Here is a 22,464-nt window from a genome sequence, read left to right as displayed (position 1 = left end):
GGTCTCCATTTACCAGAGTTTTAGGTTCTGGGAGTTGCAATACATCATGTTGCCCCTATCAAGAAATCTAATGCTACTTTCCTCCATACTCACAGCTCTTTCCAGCTAAGCTTTTTCTTTACACCCTTCCCAATTTTAACCACTGTCCCTGCTTAGCCTGAGCCACTGCCTTTGCACCCCTTAATATTCTCCTCCTGTCTACGAACCTTTCCACCACTAGCTTTTCTTTCTTGGGACCTGCTCTATCCACACGGTTTGCCGGGGCCAAAGCCCCAAGCCTCCCGGCCTATTTGGACATTACCACAATCTCTGTATGCCTGAGCGTTGCTTCTGCTCCTGCACTGCCATTCTTGGATTCCACTTTCTCCCTTGATTGGGTTGGAACCACCTTACTGATCAACATCTTTACTCAGATAACAGGAGCTCTGTCCTAACCTGTAGTACATTTAAACTCTCACCACAGACTGATGACTGGGAGCTGAAGTATGCCTTTCCCATACAGTGCCACCGTACTTAAGAACCTGGAACCTAGCCACTTCCTAATGTAAAAGCTAAACTAATCTTTCCATTTTTTTCTGCAGCAGATAATGGAATCTCATAAACAGACATTGCCACATCAGTCTGGAAATAATCAGAACTGCAAACACACAAACTTCAATTTTCCTGGAAGCCCTGATTTATCTATTCTATCCAGTTCCTCGGCAACATCTTCCGAAACTGCACTACCTGTTCTTCGTCCTTCAAGTCTGCCTTGTACCACCTACCTAGACTCTTTACTGATTTTTTCCCTTAATTATTGGAATTTCCTCTTCGTCTATTCAAACTTCTTATCACTTAGCTTCCCTCTGCTTAATGAGATACTTCTAGACTTACTAGGCTTAATTTTCATACTAGCCACTTTAAGTTTTTATTAAGTTCTCTAAGTACTCTTTTCATACAGGCCCCGTTGTAGTTATCAACGTCATGTCACCATGTAACTAATTGGTGTAAGGCGCACCCATCCTGCCGCCTCTCTCCACCTACACCAACTTAGAAGCCCTAATGATTACCACCATCGCCATTTGAATTGCCAATGGAGAATCGTGCACCCTGCCATAATGCTTATTTCTAGCCTCTGCCACCCTGCCGTAAAGCCTGCTGTATCTTACGCATAGTTTAATGTCTTGGAAATACGACCTTACTAAATTTAACCACTACTCCAGGCACTCTTAAAATAATCAAAGCCTCCCAAATAAGGCTATGAGCACTGAACCAAACGCATTTGCTAGATCCAAAAATATGAACGTGCAAGTCTCTTTTCTCTGTCTTGGCTTGCCTGAATCTGATGCCAAATCATGCTAGTGTGCTCTATACAACCCTCGCAAACCTGTATTACTGCCTTCTCTACTGCAGTATCTATTACTCATTCCTTTCTAAATAACTGCTATCTCCCGTGCGACTATGCTAAAGAAGATCTTCCCCTACACATAGCTTTAGCGAGATCATGATGATAGATCTTGAGATTCCTTCTCCTTAGGAATAAAAACACCTCCTGCCCTACGCCATCGCTCTAGAATAACCTGTTTTCTCCCAAACTATTCTTAATTTGCCTCCACAAAAACTTTAGGATATCAGGTGCATTTATAAAACCGTATAGGGACTCCATTGGCCCTGGGGCCCAGAAGCCTTGCAAAGCCTGACTACCTCCTCAACCTCCTCCAACTAGGTGTCTAAATCAATCCATGAACTATCTGTCCTAATGGTGGCATGTCAGGTGGGAGGCCTACTACTTTATTCTGCTCCAAGTCTGAATACGTGTTTCTTAAATACTTTTGCACTTCTAACTTTGTTGCTTTAAGCTGCCCTCCCTTTTCCTGGTTAAACAATCCTTTAACAAACTTGAAGGGTCCCTGTAAAACGCTGTCCTTACATGTTCTTTCTTCTTTCTCTTTTTCCTAAGATATTCAGCCCTTCTAAGTACTGCTAGCCTGCCTCTCAAATCTTCTTGCAACACGTCGATTCCCCCCCCTCTTCCTCTGTTGCCCTTTTCCACTGCTTTCTTAATTGTCTTCTTTCCTTAACTAATTTCTCCATTTCCCTTTGTCGTCTAGACTTAACTAGCTGTACTCTTTCAACTCTCTTTCTGTCTTGCACCCCAAATCTTTCTGCACCATAAGAGTAGATTATATCTCCCATCTTCTCTAGTCTATCGCTTGCATTTCCTCCTAGTCTGCTTAAAATTAATGACAAATCTCTATTGACTGACTCCCATTCTTTCTTGCTATTTGCCTTCGGCCATTTAACTCTAGTTTTCTGCTCCATATTTCTCTCTCTGACTGGCCTATTCACCTCAGTCTCAGCTGCATCCCCTCTTGTCGTCTCTTCTTCCCCCTCTGTAGCTGTGTTGTTGATATCCTTCGAACTGTGGCTTTCTACCTGTCGCTGGACTTCATCCGACTTATTCGATTGACTTCTTAGAAAGTATCGATCGATGCGGCCACACTGCCATTTGTAGCAAGGTCCGTTGTTTCTTTGGTGAGGGAGTTAGGAGGAAGTGGACATGAGTGTGAGGAAAATAGAGCACAGCCTAAGCGGGTGGGGGAGAGCTAGCCCAAAAAGGCACCTCTCCCTGACTGTACCTCCCTCATTGTCTTGGAGAGCGGGGGAGGTAGAGCACAGCCTAATCCGGCGAGGGAGAGTTTAGCTCAAAAAGGCATCTCTCCTTGACTCTGCCTCCCTCATTCAAAATGGCCGCCACTTTCTCCAACTGGTTAGGGGAGTTTGTTGAATCTGCTAGTGTGTTTTGTCCGAGTTGATGATGTTTGTGGTAGCATAGGCAAGATAAAGGAGAAATTAGTCGTGGTGTGGGGAGCAGTGATGGCTGGCATTAGGGGAGTGACTCTGGGACGCCAGTGATCACTGTCTAGCCTCCTGGAGGTGTCGTGGGACCAACTAGACGAAACACTGGTGAAAGGAGGTTCCCACCTGATGACCCCAAAGACATGTTAGTTATCACTGCTCATTAGTCTGTATAGCCAAATTAATACTTATCATAGGATTTAGGATGTTAAGCTTAGGGAGCTATTCACTGAGTCTGGTCCATTTTCTGTAGCACAAGTTTCTTGTGTTTACCTTAAATTGGTTCAACCTTACTTTAACAGTCTTTTAATAAACATAATAAACATTTAATAAACATTTAAAACGTCCACTGTCCAAACTAGTGAAAAGTACTGGTTATGGTATAATCTTCAAATCATAATTGTGGTGAGTGATTTTAAGTCATTTTGAGGCAGAAAACCCTTTCAGTCCCAAATGTCTTTATTGCATACATAAGTCAGACATACATCATGTTAATTACAGTCTATTTAACAAGGATGTCAGACATAACAAACACACAAAAGTAAAAATAACATTATTGACTGTAATCACGTTAATATTATGCCTAATTACACTATAAACAGCAAACACGTTTATGGCCGCAAATTCTGTTGAAATAAACGTTATCGTCTCACACATACATAACATCACTATTAGCTCGGACACAGAGTTAGTGTATTTGTTCGTAATGGCTGTTTGATCCAGATGAAAGCAGCTGTAGACGCATGGAAACTGCGCTTTTCAGCTTTAACAGGCTGCGCGCGCTCCTGCGGACGGAAATCCCTTTTTGGGAGGCAGTCACTTTTTGGCACGACACCGGCACTGTTCTCTGTTCTGTTCGTGGACAGCAGGGTGCGGTAATGTGTCTTTAGACGCAGTAAGAAAATAAAAGAAGAAGAAGAAGACGAACTATAGCAACGGTCAAACAATGGCGGACTCAGCTGTTCTGCTGAGGTCCTTATTTATCTTCTGTTTATTTCTGTCGTTTAAAGTCTCGACTACAGACGAAATTACAACGAACCACACATTTAACACGACTGCGTCCGGTGACCGTAATGTGACTTCTAACGTTACAGACAGTTATACAACTGCTCAGCCTCCAGAGTCTGAGACTACACAACCGATACAGATCTACAGCAGCACAGAGCAGCCCGGTCAACCGACACCTCCCGCGGAGCCGCTGCCCGCCTCCGGTCGCCTGCTTACTCCTGCTACTAACGGTTCGAGTTAACCGTAGAGTTAACCCAGTACACGGTTAAACACATTCTCAGCTCTTAGTGTTGTTTTAAATAGCTAGTTAACTGAGGTTTACACTAAGCTAATGTGGTAGTTAGCAGTGAAGCAGTTCTTTTTGTCTAAAACGTTTATTAGCTACAGCAATCAAAACCGGAGGTTCAGAAGTCTGTATGTATGTCCAGTTCGTTAATTCACTGATCTAATTAAGTCATATGATTATATAGATTAAGTTAGGTTTAGTTCCAGTTTTCTCAGTCAGGTGGAGAGAGTCTCAGGCAGGTGGATGGACAGGCTCTGTTTTGAGTTTCCCTCTGACCCAGGGGTCTCCAAACTTTTTTCCTCTGAGACCAAAATGTTAACATAAGCTAAAAAAAACATGGCGCAAGTTGAAGCCCACAGCTCCACTCACTTAATCCATGACAACATATTTCCTGTTTGTTAAGAAGTTAAATTTATATCTGTTCTGTTATCAGAAGAGTTGATCTGATTGACAGATCTGATCGATCAGCTGACAGCTGATCTGATGTAAGCAAACTCATTTGACTGACAGCTGACAAGTAATGATTTGGTGTTTGGGGGTATCTGTATTTGATTTAGTACATTTGGAATAAATTTACTGGGTGAAGTTGTGCTACTGGTAGCTCATGATCTAACCTGTGTGTGTGTGTGTGTGTGTGTCAGTTGACAGTGTGTGTCCCTGTGACCAGTCCAGAGGTGTGTGTGACATCAACTGCTGCTGTGACAGGGACTGTGGTGAGGAGGCGGCTCTGTTCACCGGCTGCTCCGTGACCTCGGTCAGGTGAGATTTCAGTCACTGAGATACAGTTGAAGGCTTGTGCTGTTACCTGTGTAGTCATACGTAATAAAGGTCTTAAAAATACAGAGGCTTCTGGCAAGCAGCTAAACATCTGTACTGACATTGAAAACATTGAGGAGGGGTGTACTCACCTATACTGTCATAACTTACATTGTACATTTGACATAAAGTACTGTACATCTCCACAGCACTGTCAACACAATATTCACCAATCTGCCGCTCTCACTCTCTCTTTGTCACAGAAACACTGTTTTTAATTCACTCATTTATTCAGTCACTTCCATTTACTTACTGTCACTGAAACTGAGCTTGTTCTTCCCACATGTCAGATTAAAAGGATGGTCATGGATCAGCGAGGGTTAATGGCCTTCGAGTCCCTTTAATGTGAAAGATCCAAGCAGGAAGTGTTGTCTCATTGACAGCTTCTTAACAGCAATTTAAAAAAACGCTGAATGGAAGTGACTGGAAGTTATTAGTGAATAAAGAGAATGTAGGAGCAAGACTTCAGGTAAATATGGAGGAAGTGTATCCAGTACAGTTTTTCTGAATTGCTAACACTAAATCCCATTGTCTGAACCAAATCCTCAGTGGTCTGAACCCATTTATTTAATCAACTACTCTTTTGGCAAAACCATAAACAATTTTCATTTGGTTAAACACAAGTTTCAGATCTCATTTCACCTTTTTACAAAACTCCAAACACATTTTCACTCACTAAAACACACTGTGCACTGTGATGCACTCATATGCTTAAAGTTAGACATATTTTTAGCACAGGTTTCATAACTTACGCACAACAACTCAAAACTGTTCGCACTTGTTACTAATGACGTCTTAAAACTAGTATAAACCAGGTCAAAGTGCACAGGTTGATCAAGAAATTAGGTTTAGCAATTGTGAAAAACTGTAAGAGCAACATCTTTTACAAACAGTATCTACACAGGCTCATCCTCACTGTTTATTTTTCTCTGTTTCCAGTGGCAACAAGCAGCTGTGCAGCCATGATGTGGCGTTGTACTCTTTAGGCAGCACCATAGACGGCTACTCAGATCCACAGGTGTCTGTCACCAAGGAGACCAGTTATAACATTTTCTGCATTCAGTCACAAAACAGTGAGTCAATTGGTAGATTTAGATTGATCTTCAGGATCAGGCTGGTGTTATTGTTCTTCAGAATATATATAATGTGCAGAATATTACTGTTTGAGGAGTTACTCGTAGACTGAACCAGACCACAGACAGGAGCAATAATGTCACTAATGACTACCAGGCTCTTTGCCTACAGTCTGTTTCAGCTGCTGATTGATGTTTGTGTGCAGGTGTTGATGGATTCTCTCATCCCTCTCCTGTTCTTCCAACCAATGGCAGCTTTGACTCTCTGTTTCAACAATTCACCAGCTTTATGTTTGACCTGGAGGGAAACAGAGGTCAGCTGTCTCCTGCAGAGCTCCAGGCCTCCTCTGGATACCAGGTACATCTCTGTAGTCACTGTTCACCTTTCTCTGGTTTTCTTTAAGTGTCTACAGCACTTAACACTATGTTGGCTCTCTGCTGACAGGTTGTGTTTTTGTGTTTGTGTGTTTTCAGTTTGGGGATGAGATGCTGACCACAGGTGAAGGTGGAGACAGAGGTTTGTTCTCATTGCCAGCTCCTGGTCTCACTGCTGACTGTGTGGACACCAGTCCTGCAGGTAGATAAGACTTCTATTGAGTAGCTAATTGACTGAGTTGCACAGCAGTGTTTATCTGACATTAATTATATAAAATCAGCTGCTGTTAGTGGGATCGTCTCTGCTCACCTGAGCTGCATCATGTTCTTTTGTTGGTCTCTGTGTCAGTATCATTGTGTGTGTTGTTTAAAGCTGTCCAGCACACACAACACTGCTGATGAACTGCAGCATCTGACAGTCAAACAATCAGTGGTTTTAAATACCTCTGAACATTGACTGGATGACCTCTTGTAACTTCACTGACTGACACACACTCAGACTGTGTCTTCTGAAGGAGGATCTTAATGTTGGGAATAAACTGTATAGAAAAGTAAATAAAGCTCAGTTAGAGGGAGGCCACAGATGACATATAAAGAGTAAAGTTTTCAGACTGTACTTTGAACCTTTCCCCTCAGAGAGGCACTACAGAGCAGTGAAATACTCTGTCTGCTTTCATCTCACCTTTCTCCCATTTTATTTTATTTGATGTAACTTCGTCCTTGCCCTCATCCCTGTCCTGTGTTGTCAGTTGTGTTGCTTTTATACCTCTGCGCCGGCGCCAGTCAGGGCTGGAGGCATATTTTTTTCGGGCTGTCCATCTGTCCGTCCATACATATGTACGTACGTATGTCTGACCCATTCTTGTGGACACAATATCTCAGAAACGCCTTGGCGGAACTTCTTCAAATTGGGCACAAACATTCAGGATGAACGGATTAGATTTTGGGGGTCAAAGGTCACAGGTGTGGTGACCTCACAAAACACAGTTTTGGCCTTGTGAACGTGATAGCTTAGTAACGCCTTAAAGGAACTTCTTCAAATTTGGCACAAACATTCACTTGGATTCAAGGGTGAACTGATTAGATTTTGGTGATCAAAGGTCAAAGTTAAAGGTCACAGTGACCTCACAAAACACAGTTTTGGCCTTTTGAATGCAATATCGCTGTAACACCTTAAGGGAATTTCTTCAAATTTGGTAAAAACGTTCATCTATACTGAAACCTAACCCATAACTCAAGACTTCACAGCAATTATGACAAACTTTCACACTAATGGTTCATATTTTCTGTGACTCTGGATAAACAGGGATGTAACCTGAAACTAGTCTGAGTGGAGGAGGCAGACAACCACCAGGAGGTGATTCTAGTTCATTATGTTGTGTTCTCTGATCTGACCTGAGAACAGTCACCATAAACACATGGTCATACCAGACCAAGAAAAGCTGCTGAGTGCACTGACCTGAGCACAGCTCTGTTTCATTCAACTCTTCACTCATAACAAAAAGGCTGTGTTATTACTTCTACCAAAAGTTACAGACTGTCCCCTTAAACGTCTTCTCCCAGAATAAGACCACACAGCCTGAAGTCACAGTCACACATCAACTGATTCTCTACATGAGTTCAACATGTTTGTTCCTGCAGACACACAACATCCCTCAGCCTCCAACACTGTGATAACAACAAGTACATGATGTTTATAACAGCAACTGCAGTGGTTATTGTTGTATGGCTCCTGTCATAGAACCACAGAGGACACAGTGCAACAAATAAAATAAAAAATAAAAGCAAAGCACAGGCTGATCAGTGTGATTGACTTCCTGTAACATGGAACGGTTCAGCAGGACAGAGGTGAGGCGATGGTGGATCTGTCAAACATTAGGAAAAATCCTCTCATCACTTCATTTCCTCTTATTCAGATGATTTCATTATTAATATTAATAGCTTGTTAAATAGAGTGTTAAAGGAACAGTCTGACATTTTAGGAAAGAAGTTTCTTTATCATCTTGTGTTATTGTAGTTTCTTATTTCAAACATGTTTTCTAAAATGAGTATTTTTCTTCCTTTTATGAGTGTTTTCATTGTTAACCTTTGTTTTGACAGCGTTCTTAAAGGATCAGAGCAGAGCCTGTTCTCGGCGTCTGGTCCTGGACCAGGACTGCAGCACTTCAGTGGCCCTCAACATGGACACCTACACTAACATCCATGTCTGTGCCGTGAGTCTGCTGCACTCTGTCTCTTCCTTAAAAACATCCACACTCACTTTCTTACTCTCTAAGGTGATAGTCGTGATGTTGATGCTGTGATTAAAGGAGCAGGGTTCACTTTTTGTCAGCCTGTTGATATTTATCATCATCAATAGTTATGTATTTATTTATTGACAAAATAAAGTAACATGGATCTGTAAATAAATAAAAAAAACACTCAAATGTTTCAAACATGAAGTAACTGAAAATAAAGAATCATTTAAAGATGTTTAACTAAATCTTCTCTACTCTACAGGCGAAGAATAAAGATGCAGCAGTAAGTATTTTAAATTGACCGGCTCTAGCTTCTTAAAGGGAAACTTCAGACTCAGTAGGTTTTATGTAGAGCATGTTTATAACACTATCTACTGATCCTGGCCCCATTTTACAGTTTTCTTTACGATGGAAGTTATTATTGCAGAGAAAATCCAGTAGTAAAAAAAAAAAGAAAATCCATGATGAGACACTCCACCTCTAAACTACAGACGCCACGTATAAGAAGGACTTTGGGTCATGCAAGGGAAATACAAGCCCTTACCAGTCGATAGAAGTTAGACATTAAAACAAGATTTCTTTAATAGTTCCACTAATTCTGTGGAATTAAAACATTAAAATGTCTGAAAACCGGAGGAGAGACAGAGGAACATTGGAGAAATCGATAAGGAAAATAAATGTCTAACTGATTACTAAGTGACAATAAACAGAGTAGAAGTGGTTACATGACCATCATAATGAGAGACTCAGAGGTTTCAGAGGTTAAATGATGCAACTCCATAACAGACTTGTTAAAACAATGTATTCAAAATTATGTGTTCATATGTCTATGTAGAACCACAGTGTCTCCATGGTGTACAGTTACATTTTTGTTGTCTTTAATTGTATTTTATTTATAGTTTTTTTTAGTTTATTTTAGCCTTCAAATCCCACAATGCTCCTCAGCTCAGTGTTGATCTGCAGATGTTGGATGCTGTGAAATAATCACATATTGTCACATGCCTCACAGCCTCTGCTGACCCAGGAAATTTAGCAAGACAGTGACATTTGTTTTGAGCATAAACATGTCTCCATCATTGTCTTACCACACAGAGCAGAAACTGAGGTTAATGCTGCAACTCAGACACAGAAATATGACTCCTTTCTCTCTGCTGACACAGAGAAGGAACTCGCCAGTTGTTTTCACATCACCGCTGTTCACTGAGAAGTCTCTGCAGCATGATGAACCGCTATACATTATTATGTTACAGTATGAAACTCAACTTACCCAGACTTGTCTGATCTGGACAGTGTACATGTACAATGAACATTGTGTGTGCTTGTCAGTCAGATGAGATATTGCTGCAATGCAGTGTAAACTTTTCAGATGAATCTGTACTAATTAACCTATACCAACAAAGCATCAGTGTAACTGTTGTCAGTATTTAAAGAGGCACAATAACCACTTTGATCTGTTTTCTACTGTGACTCAAGCGACGTTCAAGTCTCTGTAAGTTGTGTTGAAGTGTTGTTGTGATGTGGAATTAATGGAGACTCTGTGAACTGATATAAACTGCTATAAATGAAGCAGAGGGTGAATATGGGTGAACATGTCTGACTGATGTGTCTCTGGTGCTGCTGCAGCTTGTTCCTGTGGAGGTAGCTTCAGTCATCCTGCAGTCTGTAGACCAGACTCAGACTGAGCTGAGCATGAGTGAGAGAGAAGACCTCAGTCCTGTTCTCCTGAACCCAGGCCTCTGTGCTAATGTGGTCCTGAAGGTGAGTCCACTAGAGTCCAGCACCTGACAGTTTGTAGAGTAAAACCTGTATTTATAACGTTATCTACCAGAACATTGCAAGTGTTGTTCTCGTCAGGGGGGAAGAACTGCTGAAACAAACACAGACATCTTATTACACATACACTCTGTGAGCACTTTATTAGGGACACCTGTACAATCAAATACAGAGCATAGCATCTACCTTTACTGATCTCATCATGTTCACTGTTTGTTGAAAATGAGTAAATTCATAACATGTTAATTACTGAGCTCAGAGTTAGAGGTGCTGTTGTACTTTTTCTGTTTTTTCTACTGTTCATCTGTTGACAGAAGAAAGAAACAGTCAGTGAATCTTGGGAACAACAGCTATGATCAGATCATCATCAAGTTACAACAATGAACAAACACAGTCCATTTTAACTAACAACACACTCAACATCATTGTGTTGTTATCGTCCATATTAAAAACATGATTCAAACATTCACAGTGTAGCTGAAACAGTGTGTGACATGAACAGAAGCAGAGTGGATTCAAGAGTTATCAGACCTGGAGTCAGTCAGTGAAACCAGACTTCTAACCAACACTCAGACATTTAGAGAAACATCAGCTGATGTGAACCAGGCCTCACAACAAAGATCTCAGAGACTGAGGATGAAGCTGCTGATGCAGCAGAACAATGACCTTAAACATCAAAGTAAATCCACCTTTTGGAGTGGTCCAGTCAGAACCCAGACCTGAAGAGACTCGCCCACACCAGACATCCTGAGAATCTGACTGACTGAAGCAGCTCTATAAGAATAATGGTCCAAACTTCCTCCTGAACATTGAGCAGCTCTGATCAGCAGCTACTGAACAGCTGGTTTCAGAGGAGCTTCAACCAGTTATTAAATCCATGGTTTTCTGACTGTTTCCACCAGAGCTGTGACGGTTTAATGACAGTGTTCAATAACAACACAGAGATTATAATAGTTTGAGTGATATCAGCTATATATCATGAAACATGTATCAGATAAAAGGAGTCCCTGTGCTCTGGTCTCCTTCTGTCTCCTCAGGTCGGGTATGTGGTGACGTACAGTCCAGCAGGACAGATACTGAATGTGTCTGTGTCTCTGGTGCTGGGATTTGTCCGTAAAGCTGCTCTGCCTCTGAAACAGGACTTTCAGATCACCTTTGTTCAGGTACAGTCACTCAACAACATACTGCTGATGTGTCATGGAGTGTTTTTTATAGATGAGGAAATCTTGATCCTGCTGTGTCAGAGTCTGTTTTGATTTGTAGAAGACACTGTTGAAGGATCAGAACCTGCTGAATGTTCAGTGACAGATTTACCAGGACTTGAAACGAAAAGCAGAGAATCAGTCTCTTCATATAAAAGGCCTAGGAAGGTTTTAACAAGGAGCAGTTGAGCTTCTTACCTTCCGCATACAGTAACATGAGTTAAAGCTGTTTCTGTGGTTGTGAGCTGTTGGAGACATGTACAGCTGTGGACTACAGTTGAGACAGGTGTGATACTCAGCACCATCAGACCTGCAGCGAACACTGTTACTACTGGAGGATCAATAGCTTAATAATAACAATGATGATAATAATAATCTTTATTGTCCATGGATGTGGACGTTTGCCTTTGGCTTCACAGGCTGTTAAAACACAAACAATAAATACAATAAGAAAGTAGCACAACATGCACAGAGTGAGGATCTGAGCAAAAACCTGAATGTACTCATTATTTTTTAATTTGTCAATCCATCCATCAGTTTTCTGTCACTTACTGTCAGCTGGTGTCAGGTCATATTAACTGATTAATTATATTACTATGGATAAAAACTGTGATGTGGTGAACACTATAAACTATGTGTGTAACCAAACTGAGGTTCACCAGCACCTCAACGTCAAACATGTGACTAATACACAAACATATATATATATATATATATATATAAAACAAGTCCTCATCTTGGATTCAGTCATTTGACAAAACCAAGTTCACTCACTAGCTTTTTCTGGGGCTTTCAGCTACATCTCAGGGTCTTCCTCAGTGGATGGAGTTTTCTCGGTTGTCAGTTGCTGTTAAAAAGAAGAAGACCATGTGATGTGACTGAAAGCTCTGCAAACTGACCTTGAGTTAACTGAACTTTTGATTTAAGTGTTGTAAAACCTTTTAAGATGTGTGGTGAGGATGTATCAATGAAAACATGTTGTTGATGAGACTGAGTGAGTGTCCTGTTCTGTGTCTGTTATACAGCAGAACGTGGAGCAGGCCACAGTCCACTACAGTGGAAATCCAGGTTACGTGGTTGGACTGCCTCTAGTGTCCGGAACAAGAGCAGCAGAATATCCTTTACCTGCCTCACTGTGATGGACACTGTGAACGAATAACAGTAAACGGGGTTCAGTTCATGTACAGTGTCTAATGAGAAGGGGGGCGTTCTGATCTGCTACAAGGGCCAGGATTTGTCCTTAACAGTCATCTTCACTGGGATTGTCAGGAGCGTAGACCTCAGGGACACACTGTCTCTTCTCCACAGTGCTGAGGACCAGGACTGTCTGCATGGTCCACATCAGCGCTCCCCAGTCCTGTTCGGTCTGGACTCTTTGTCTGGCTGCACTTTAAGGTACAACATCCTCACACTCAGCAAATCCCACCTCTGTGGACAGGTACAGGGTCTTCTTGAGACTTGTCTTATTCCTGCAGACTGGAGGACGCTGCCAACTGCTCGCTGGTGTCCCAGCTGCTCCTGGATGTCCTGAGAGGAACAGACTCTCCCCAGTACGTGGCCTCATTGGGAAACTCCCCATTAAACAATCCATTGGACTGGGTGCAAGTCCATAGCAGCTTCAACCCTGGGGTGAGTTCAAATTCAGTCAGAGCAATAGGTGCAACACCTAATAATAAATGATAATAATAATAATAACTAGAAAATTCCAGGGAAATTTTTAGTGCCACGGGGACTACTGCCGGGATGAGTACATGATTTATTTCCAGTGTTCAAAAGTCACCCTGATCATATTCTGGTTTTGAGAAATGTCTTGATATAAAAGACTCTGATATAAAACAATGTCACATCCCTCCATCATGTATTATGTGGGAAATATCTCATATTCTGTGTTGTTTTTTTTAATAAAACAAGAGGCAACATGTCTTCAAACTGGCATTTAAAGGGTTAAAATCCTGAAAACTAATAAACATTTGGTAGGTTTGAGCAGAACTGAAGTGGTTTAAGAGATGTATGCAAAAAAAAGCAGAAAAAAATATTGATATATGATGATTTTATAGCATTTTCTTTGTGTCCTTTTTTGTACGCAAGGAACCCCAGAGGGTACAAAATGTGTTACCAGTGTATAATAGACCTGTAACAGTAACTGACATTAGATTTTAAAAATATGTCAAAAAAGACACTTTCTTGCAGAAATCCATACCTTCAGCTGTAACACAGCCAAAATGATCAGCTAATCAAAAAAGAAAAGTGAAGAAAATGTCCAATAAAGGACAGAGGGACCCCTGAGGGTTAATAAATCCCATTAACCACTATTTAAATTACCACTATAATGTTTTTTTCGGTGCTAAATTTAACATTACTGGGGAGGAGAGCAACGCGACTAGAAGTGACAGCGAGAGAGGGCTAGTAGCTTCTCCTCTCCTCTGTCTCAGCGGAGACCGTCACAACTTCATTCACTCATTTAACAAAACAAAAAGAAAAGCAACAAAGGAAGCAGTAAATGGACTTACATATTTAAGACCTAACTAAATGTAATTTAAGACCTAACATGCGGCTAATGTAAAGCTAGCGGAGCTTGGAGAGTTGGTTATCTGGTTGCTAGGCACGCACACACGCACACAGGTCAGGAGCTGCCGTTGCCATGGCAATGTGAAAATCTGCCCAGAATTTGGCTTCTACATGGCTTAAAACAATTGCAAATTATGAGAAAACCGTTACTTCTTTTCAAAAACCGAAAACACCGTGACAGACACTGAAGCCAGAAGTTTCTTACAGTCTCTATTTTATTCAGATATTCCTTAAAATGAGTGAGTAAGCTCAGTGCGAAGACAGAGTGAGATTCTTTTGAAAAAAAAAGACGATTACATTAGGTGTCAATGAGAGTGAGACAGGTATTGCTGCCGGACTCGGCACCCCCGTTTAAATTTTGTGCAGACCCTGCCTGTCAAAGTTACATTTTATGAATCCCAACAACTATGTCTACATTTTCAGAAAGAATTATTTGTCTCCTTTTTACGGTTTGGCCGTGAGCTCGAGTTAAAAATAAAAATAAAGGTTATTTTTTACTGCTTCACGCACTCTAGCCAACTGACGCTGTCACTCTAACTGTGAAGAAAAAGTGATTTCCGCTCCTCCTTTGAGTGCTCATTGTTTGAAAAGTTTACATGTCATGTTAAAACAGTTGCTGTGTTTTGGAGAGAGCAGAAGTTTTCCTCCGTTTTATAGTTTGAATCACATTTCTACGTGCAGGTATGAGAGAGCTGGGTGAAATTTTGTAGAAAAAAGGTGAAATTTTGTGGGTTTTTAAAGAAAATTCCAATGCATTCCTAATGCATTATTTATTCCCAGTATTTTAGGCATAACTTTGGGAAAAATTGGAATTTTAACACCAAAAGTCATAGCACCTCTTTCGGGATCAAGACACACATTTTGATGTATATATTACCGGGGTTTTCTCAAAGCTGCGGGACGAGTTACGCACCAAAATTTGGCGGAAGAATAATAATAAGCCCGAAGGAATATTAATAGATGCCCCAAGGCACTCCTCTCAGCTATTCTAGCTGTAGAGGAGTGCCTCGGAGCTGAGCACCCGTGGCACTAATAATAACTTTATTTATATAGCACTTTTTACAGGGCTGATAGCGTTCCGGCGCTACGCCGGATTTCCGACACCACGCCGGATTTCCAGCGTACCGAGATGTTTGCGAAAAAAAAAAAAAATCAGGTTCACGTTCGCGTGATCTCACAATTCCCAAGATCCGAGAGGCGCTTTCACTCTAAACCACACCAGTAGGCATAGCCTACTTAAGCCAATCGGTAATAGGGTAGGGGGTGGTCTTGGGTTTTGGCCAATCAGATTGATTCAGCAGTCACCCCACGTGCGAATGTTTTGTGTTTCCCATACACTATGAATGTGTTTCCCACACTGGCAGCGCGAAACATAGCTGAAGTCATGGAGTGCAATTTTATGAAGCCAGGGGAAGACACCAAACTTGTCGATAAAGGTATAAAGAATAAATGGCGTTGGTCTTGGATAGAGGAGGTGGGTAGAGACGGAAAGCCCTTTGGAAGCTGGTGTCAAAAACTCCGGCAACCAGGAGCATGTTTCTGCACTTTGTGTGCAAGGAAAATATTATATGGAACTAGCAGGAAAAAGTGCTGCCACGGCACAAGTTCAACGCTAGTCATCAAGCAGCTTTACGAGCAATTCAACATAGCTCACGTTTGCCGGGGGCAACAGCCACAGCAGATATCCGACCCTCAATGACCGATCGCGTGGCTGATTTAAAAATTCGCTTGTGCTCCTTCATTGCCGAGTATGATCTATCGTTTACAATCGCTCATCCACTCGTCACTTTGTGTCAGAGATTAGCGGAGGATAAACTCGCCCTTACGCATCTGTCTGTCTCGAGGCAGCATGCAAGCTATCTTATTACACACGGCATCTCACAAGAATTTAAAAGAAATCTGTGACAAGCTTGAGAATAACATGTTTTCACTCAACATTGATGAGGCCAGGGACAAAAGCATGGATAAAATTCTAAATGTACTTGTCCGATTTTATGATGAGGATGCAGGCAGTGTGAAAAGTGTGGTTAGTGAGGTCCCCCCTCCATTGTAAAAGCGCTTTGGGTATCTTGAAAAGCACTATATAAATCCAATGTTCATTCATTCATTCATTCAATTCCTAGTTTACTTTTGAGTATTATAATTGTCACCCACTGACCTTTCTTGGTATGGCTGTAGTATCCGTAGTCTCAGTATGCTATACAAGCAATAAGTACGCAGGTAAGTGACTAGTTAAAAGCAGGGATGGATTACTGAACAGGCCTACCAGGCCCAGGGTCCCAAGAGCTCTGGTGCTCTACACAAAGATGCTACTGTAATATAGGCTTGTATTGGGTTTGGTCATCTCATGTCTGAATAATGTACATTTGTATCCACAAAAGTCATCAGAATATTTAATTCAATGGACTATTTATCAAAATGTCCCAGGGGAGCACACCCCTGGATCCCACTTGACAGTTGCGTTGATCGGGGCATATATCTTAGCTTCGGGGCCCGCTTACCTCCCAGGGAAAAAAGTTCAGGCTTAGGATTTTTTTTTACTATCACCCCTGTTTTTAAAACGAAGTGACAAAGTGCTGTACAAACATAGAAACAAAACAAAGAAATAAAAGACACAAAGAAGAGAGGCAACGTGTAGTGCATAAGTATGTGTGTTAAATCAATGAGATCAGTAGAGCAACAAAAAAAAAGTAAAACCAAAAGTAAGGACCGAAATTTAAATTTAAATCAAGAATTAAAAGCTGCTTTATACAAGTGTGTTTTGAGTAGCGATTTAAACAGGTGCAATGACTCAGCACGCCTGATGTAGGTGCTAAACCAGACAGAGCCTTTAAAAGTGATCAGAAGTATTTTAAAATTGATCCTAAAAGACTCATGTAGCCAATGTAAGGAGGATAAAATTGGTATAATATGATTGATTTTTTTGGAACCAGTTAAGAGTCTAGCTGCTGCATTTTGTATGAGTTGGAGGGAATGAAGAGATTTTTGGGAGAGACATGTATATAGGGGAGTTGCAATAGTCAAGACGTGATGAGATAAATGCATGAATAATCCAGGACCAGAATTGAGCTGTAGCCTGAGTCAGCTGCCAGTAGGAGGTCATTGTTCACCCTCAGAAGGGCAGTTTCTGTGCCGTGAAGGGCATGGAAGCCAGACTGGAACTTATCAAAGAGGTTGTTACTGTTGAGGTGAGTCGTCAGCTGGTGAAATACAACTTTGCAATGACTTTTGAAAGAAATGGAAGTTTGGAGATTGGTCTGTAGTTTTTAGGAACTGAGGGGTTTAAGTTTGGGAGTAAAGCAGTTTTAAAATAGGCGGGAAAAGACTCAGAGTTCAGGGAGCTGTTAACAGTGGACAAAATGTGAGGGCCAATAGTAGGGAGAACCTCCTTCAGACATTGAGTTGGTAAAATGTCCAAGGGGCAAGTAGAGGACTTCATGCTATTTATAACTTTTAATAAAGTAATTGGAGGAGATCTGGCTGGGTAAGGTGCGAATTCTGCTAATTTCCCAGAGTTTGGAGTGCCCACAAGTGGTTGGCTGCTGTTGAACACTGATCTGATAGAATCAATTTTGTCTTTAAAATGGGTCAAAAACCAATTACAAAGTTCTGGAGAAGCAGAAATGTCAGAGATCTGGGGGGCACCAATAATGTGTTCAATAATCTTAAACAGGATTCTGGAATTATGGTAGTTGTTTGAAATCAGAGTGGAGAAGTATTTCACTCTTGCATCTTTGATAGGAGTATTATAGTCCGTCATACAGCCTTTAAGAGGTTGAAGGAAAACTTACTTGTAATTTAGTGGATTTCCACTTGCGCTCAATTTTTCTGTTCTTTACGAGTTTACGAGTGTGTTCTTTCAACCAGGGAGAGCTTTTGGAAGATGCATGAGTGCGAAATTTACATGGAGCCACTAAGTCTATGGTGGCCAAACTGATATCACTGAAATGATTTAGCTGATCAGTGGTGGGAAGATAAGTGTCTGGTGGAGTGACAGAGGAGAGGAAGACCTGCCTAAATGTACTGGTAGTTGAGGGGTTAAGGAGGCGTGAGGGCACACAATTTCCTAGGAGGTGGGGCAGAGAGTAAATTAAGATAATAGATAATATTATATTATATTATTATAAAGATAATAACACAGTGTCGTAAACATCTGAGGGATAGTTGTGACAGTTTGTATGTGTTGTACAATCAGACCCAGAAGCTGCGTGTTTTCAGGTCGTGTGTGAATGTGATATCTCAGTAACACCTTGAAGGAACTTGGCATTTGGCAGAAACTTTCAATTGGACACAAGGATGAACTGATTTAGATTTTGGTGGTCAAAGGTGAAAGGTCAGTGTGTCCTTACAAAATACTTTTTATCCATAACTCAAGACTTCACAGCAATTATGACAAATTTTCATACAAATGGTTCATATTTTTTATGACTCTGGATAAACAGGGATGTAACCTGGAACTAGTCTGAGTGGAGGAGGCAAACAACCACCAGGAGGTGATTCTAGTTTTTATTTATTTTATTTTATTTTCTCAGGTCTAACTTGTGAGTTCTCGATCTCACTGTGACTTCCTGATTAAATAAAGTATAAATGAATAAACAAACACAGTGGGTTCAGAAGACATATACATCATATATCTTCAGGTTATCACACTTTATTATGTAGATTTAATATTAAATGGATATAATTGCCACTTTTGTGCATTAATCTCTCTTTGATAACCCAGAATGTGAAAATATGTTTTGAGAGGTTTTTGCAAATATTGAAAATCAAAAAGTCTTTAGACCCTTTCCTGTGGCTCCAAACTGTGGTCAGCTGCTTACTGCTTTAATTTGATCAGACCTAGGCTCTGGTCAAAAAGTCAAACTAATCTCCTCTCTAACGATTTCTCCTTGACCTTAATGGAAAGCGTCATGAGGTCAAGGAAAGATGTGAAGGAGGATTCATGAGGACTTGCAGAGAGTGCAGAGAGAATCTGACTGCACTGACACTAAGCTTTTTTATTTTTTAAACTAACTTTATTTATAACACATGGAGGATAAATCCTCCTTTACTTACAACAAAACAAAACAAATAGGGTTGAAATAAGATGACATGAAAGAAAAACACAGATAGAAAAAGTTAAGCCATTAAAATAATAATTAAATAAAAATAAACTGTGCAAGAGATCAGAATAAATTATATTCAGACATAAGATTATAGTTTCCTGTCATAGGTGCTTTTAACATTTCTATACAATTGTTCAGTAGAGGAAAATTCATTTTTAGTGCTTTACACAATGGGAGTGGATTTAGTGAAATTACATTTATGTATAGGCTATAGTATTTAGTTATGATGATGACATTGTTAACTATAAATTCAACCTGCTTATTCTTCATGACTCCTGACTGGATTTAAACTGTTTCTCTGTTGTTTCTACATTTATGTGGGTCTGCTGAGGTGAAACTTCAATGGTATGTCACTTTAAATGTTGCTGCAGCAAGGAATTGTGGGATGGCATTTTCTCTTTTCCTTTCATAAAGGAAGGTCCCAGTGTTTCCTATGCTAAAGGAGATAAGATAGGAAGCATTGATCCTTATCATTTAGAGAATTCAACCAGCTCTCATCATGGCTGCTGCTGAAATACTTCCGGGTCATTTCACTCAGTTTGGAACCTTCCTAAGCAAAAAAGACTTTTCTACTGCAGCCTTTGACTGAGTCCACCTGTGGTGTACTGAACTGATTTGACAGAGTTCAGAAATAAACACACCTGTGTGTATCAGGTCCCAGTAGGGTTGGGCATCGTTTGGATTTTAACGATTCCGATTCCGATTCTCAATATTGATTCCTGTTGTAAACGATTCTCGATTCTGATTCTTTGAGGTGCAGGAGAGAAAAAAAGTTTTATACCATGCAGCATGCGAAGGTGTTTTGTCATGTTCGTTGTGCATCCTCCTTTGGCAGAAATAAGTTTACCACAGGTGTTGCACTGTGCGAATCCGTCCTTTTTTAAATTAAAATGAAGCCAGACTTTCGAGCAGCGTTTGCAGTCCATGTTCAACAAGTGATGTTTAGCGGAGCACGCCGGGCGGAGTGATACAAACCCCGAAAACAAACGGAGCACGGCAGCACGCCGGGCGGAGTAAAACAAACCCCGAAAACAAACTAGTGCGGGCATTTAGGAACCAAAAAAAAGAATCAAATTTCAAACATCTTCTTAATGGTTCCGGAACCGGACGTTAGGAACCGGTTCCTATTTGGAACCGGTTCTTGGTGCCCAACCCTAGGTCCCAGGGATCACCTGCAGGTCAGGACAAAAAACAAACCACCAGTGAAGTCTGGAACCAGGACTCTTCTAGAGCTGGTGTTCAGACAAACTGAGGGATCGGGTAAGAAGGACCCAGGTCAGGGAGGGGACCAAGAACCCAACTGTATCTTTAACAGACTGGGACCTGAGACTGGAGCAATGGTTCACTTTGCAGCTTCACAATGACCTGAAAAAAAACATCCAAGACAACACTGGAGAGTCTTCAGGACCAGTCTCTGACTGCCCCTTAGTGTCCCTGTGTCCCTGTGTCCCTGTGTTCAGACCAGGATTAAGGCTCTGAAGACTTTCAGTTTTTGAATTTTAATAAATCTGCAAAAATGTCTATAATTAAATGTTTATATAATGGAGTGGGCAGAAACTGAAGTAGTCTGAAGACTTTCTGAAGCCGCTGTCTGATGAAATCGGCCGATCATGATTGGTGGCCCATCAATCATTTACACTGCAGAGTAATTTACTAAATTCTGCATTTTATCGGCAGGAATTACAGACAGATAGGTCAAATAGCAAAACAGATGAAACACAAATGTATGAGCATCAAATCAGAAACAAAGCACGCCACGCTTTCTCATCAACAACGGTTAAAGTCACCCGCAGCACACATATGCATGAGCATTGCTACCAGCAAAAAATAGGCCAGGCTGCTTATAATTTCAGTGCAGGAGTGATCTCATTTATATACAGTGCCCACCTTTGCACCATTGATTTCCTTAAGTTTCATCAAAGGAGGGAGCTTTCTCTAAGCTAGCCTTTCCTTTACAGGCGGATCTGAATGATGTTGCTGTTTACTCCATTAACTTGGAATTGATCTCAAGTACCTTTTCTGGCAGAATGGCATTTTGCTTGCTTGATGTGACTTCATTTGCCTCTTGTGTGCTAGGCTATCCCCATGTTTGTATATCTTCCTGCACCGCCATGTTTTGATGCTAATGGCAAGAATAGCGTGCATGTAGTTATCTTTATTAAACTGACTTTCAGAAACTGCTGGACCTGTTTTATTTTGAAAACTCTGGGGTTGTGTTGTATCTAACAGGCAGAAATTGAGACCTTTGGAAACAATGATGTAGACACCCATGGTCTTTCCTGGTAGCCTCGACTAACAGTGGTGAATACAACATGATAACGAATAAGTGTTACTGACCTTGTTGTCTTTGCTAGCAGCTGTTGTTCAGTTACATTATCTATTGTAATGCTACAACTGTCTTTGCTGTTCCTTGTTCAGAGTATTTTCTGCAACTAACCAACTGCAGAGTGATATGTGTTTTCAGGTGTGATAGTATGGATGGAGATTATTTCTGATACAGAGCTAAAACGGTTGTCTGGTCAGGAATAATTTCTATTCAAGTGTTTTAAAATGGAAACATAATAGTGTGGACGTAGCCAAATAGCTCCTTTAAGCAGTAAATAATGTACATAGTGAGGCCACTATCCAGCAGTATGTATGTCGTTTGCAGGACGCCCAGAGTTGTAGCATCCCGTTATCCTTTCATCTAGAAGTTGAGTGGACCAAACATGGATCCCTGGTGAACCCTCAGCCTCAGATTGTGAGCATCAAAGAAGTGATCCAGACCAACAGCACCAGCTTGGTAAGACTCACAGATACTAATGGAGTAATAGAAAGATGCAAGTCTACTCCACTAATCACCTCTGCTGTGTCTTGTTCTCCTACAGTGGTTTGGTGGCAGTAGCTTCCTGTCAGTCAGAACCTCCGTGGCTTTCATACCTGTGTCTGCTGCTGCTCTTCCTGGTTACAGAGTTACACCCACCATCAATGCCAAACTACCCTTCGACTTCTTCTTCCCTTTTGTCTGATTAGCTTGACAGTCCACACAGGTTCCACTCACCTGAGTATGCTAACATTTAGCATGAACACTGCTGTGTGGTATTTATGAGCAGCACTGTTTGAATTATCAGTCTATTGCTGTATATTGTGAATAATGTGTACAGAATTTTTTAACATTATTTAACATGTTTTAATAAATGAAAC

At 41.0% G+C, this 22,464-nt stretch overlaps 1 protein-coding gene across 2 annotated transcripts; it reads left to right on the top strand.

Annotated features, from left to right (window-relative positions):
- Window positions 1-3,775: 3,775 nt before the first annotated feature.
- On the top strand, window positions 3,776-22,358 carry tctn1 (tectonic family member 1). Of its 2 annotated transcripts, none has more exons than XM_022757143.1 (14): window positions 3,776-4,076; window positions 4,774-4,891; window positions 5,888-6,021; window positions 6,228-6,379; window positions 6,496-6,598; window positions 8,497-8,609; window positions 8,896-8,916; window positions 10,257-10,391; window positions 11,444-11,569; window positions 12,637-12,722; window positions 12,866-13,003; window positions 13,084-13,237; window positions 21,932-22,063; window positions 22,149-22,358. In XM_022757143.1, exons 1-14 carry the CDS (start codon window positions 3,785-3,787, stop codon window positions 22,287-22,289), a joined length of 1,845 nt encoding a protein of 614 aa, XP_022612864.1. In that variant the 5' UTR covers window positions 3,776-3,784; the 3' UTR covers window positions 22,290-22,358. The 2 variants fall into 2 exon arrangements, with proteins under 2 accessions (XP_022612864.1, XP_022612863.1); XM_022757142.1 differs by having other exon boundaries at window positions 12,634-12,722.
- The last annotated feature ends 106 nt before the right edge of the window (window positions 22,359-22,464 follow it).

The sequence above is a fragment of the Seriola dumerili genome, unplaced genomic scaffold, assembly GCF_002260705.1.
Source record: "Seriola dumerili isolate Sdu_G_001 unplaced genomic scaffold, Sdu_1.0 BDQW01000264.1, whole genome shotgun sequence".
Taxonomy (NCBI): Eukaryota; Metazoa; Chordata; class Actinopteri; order Carangiformes; family Carangidae; genus Seriola; species Seriola dumerili.
Note: the sequence above shows the minus strand (reverse complement) of the source record. Positions and strands in the feature narration are given on the sequence as shown.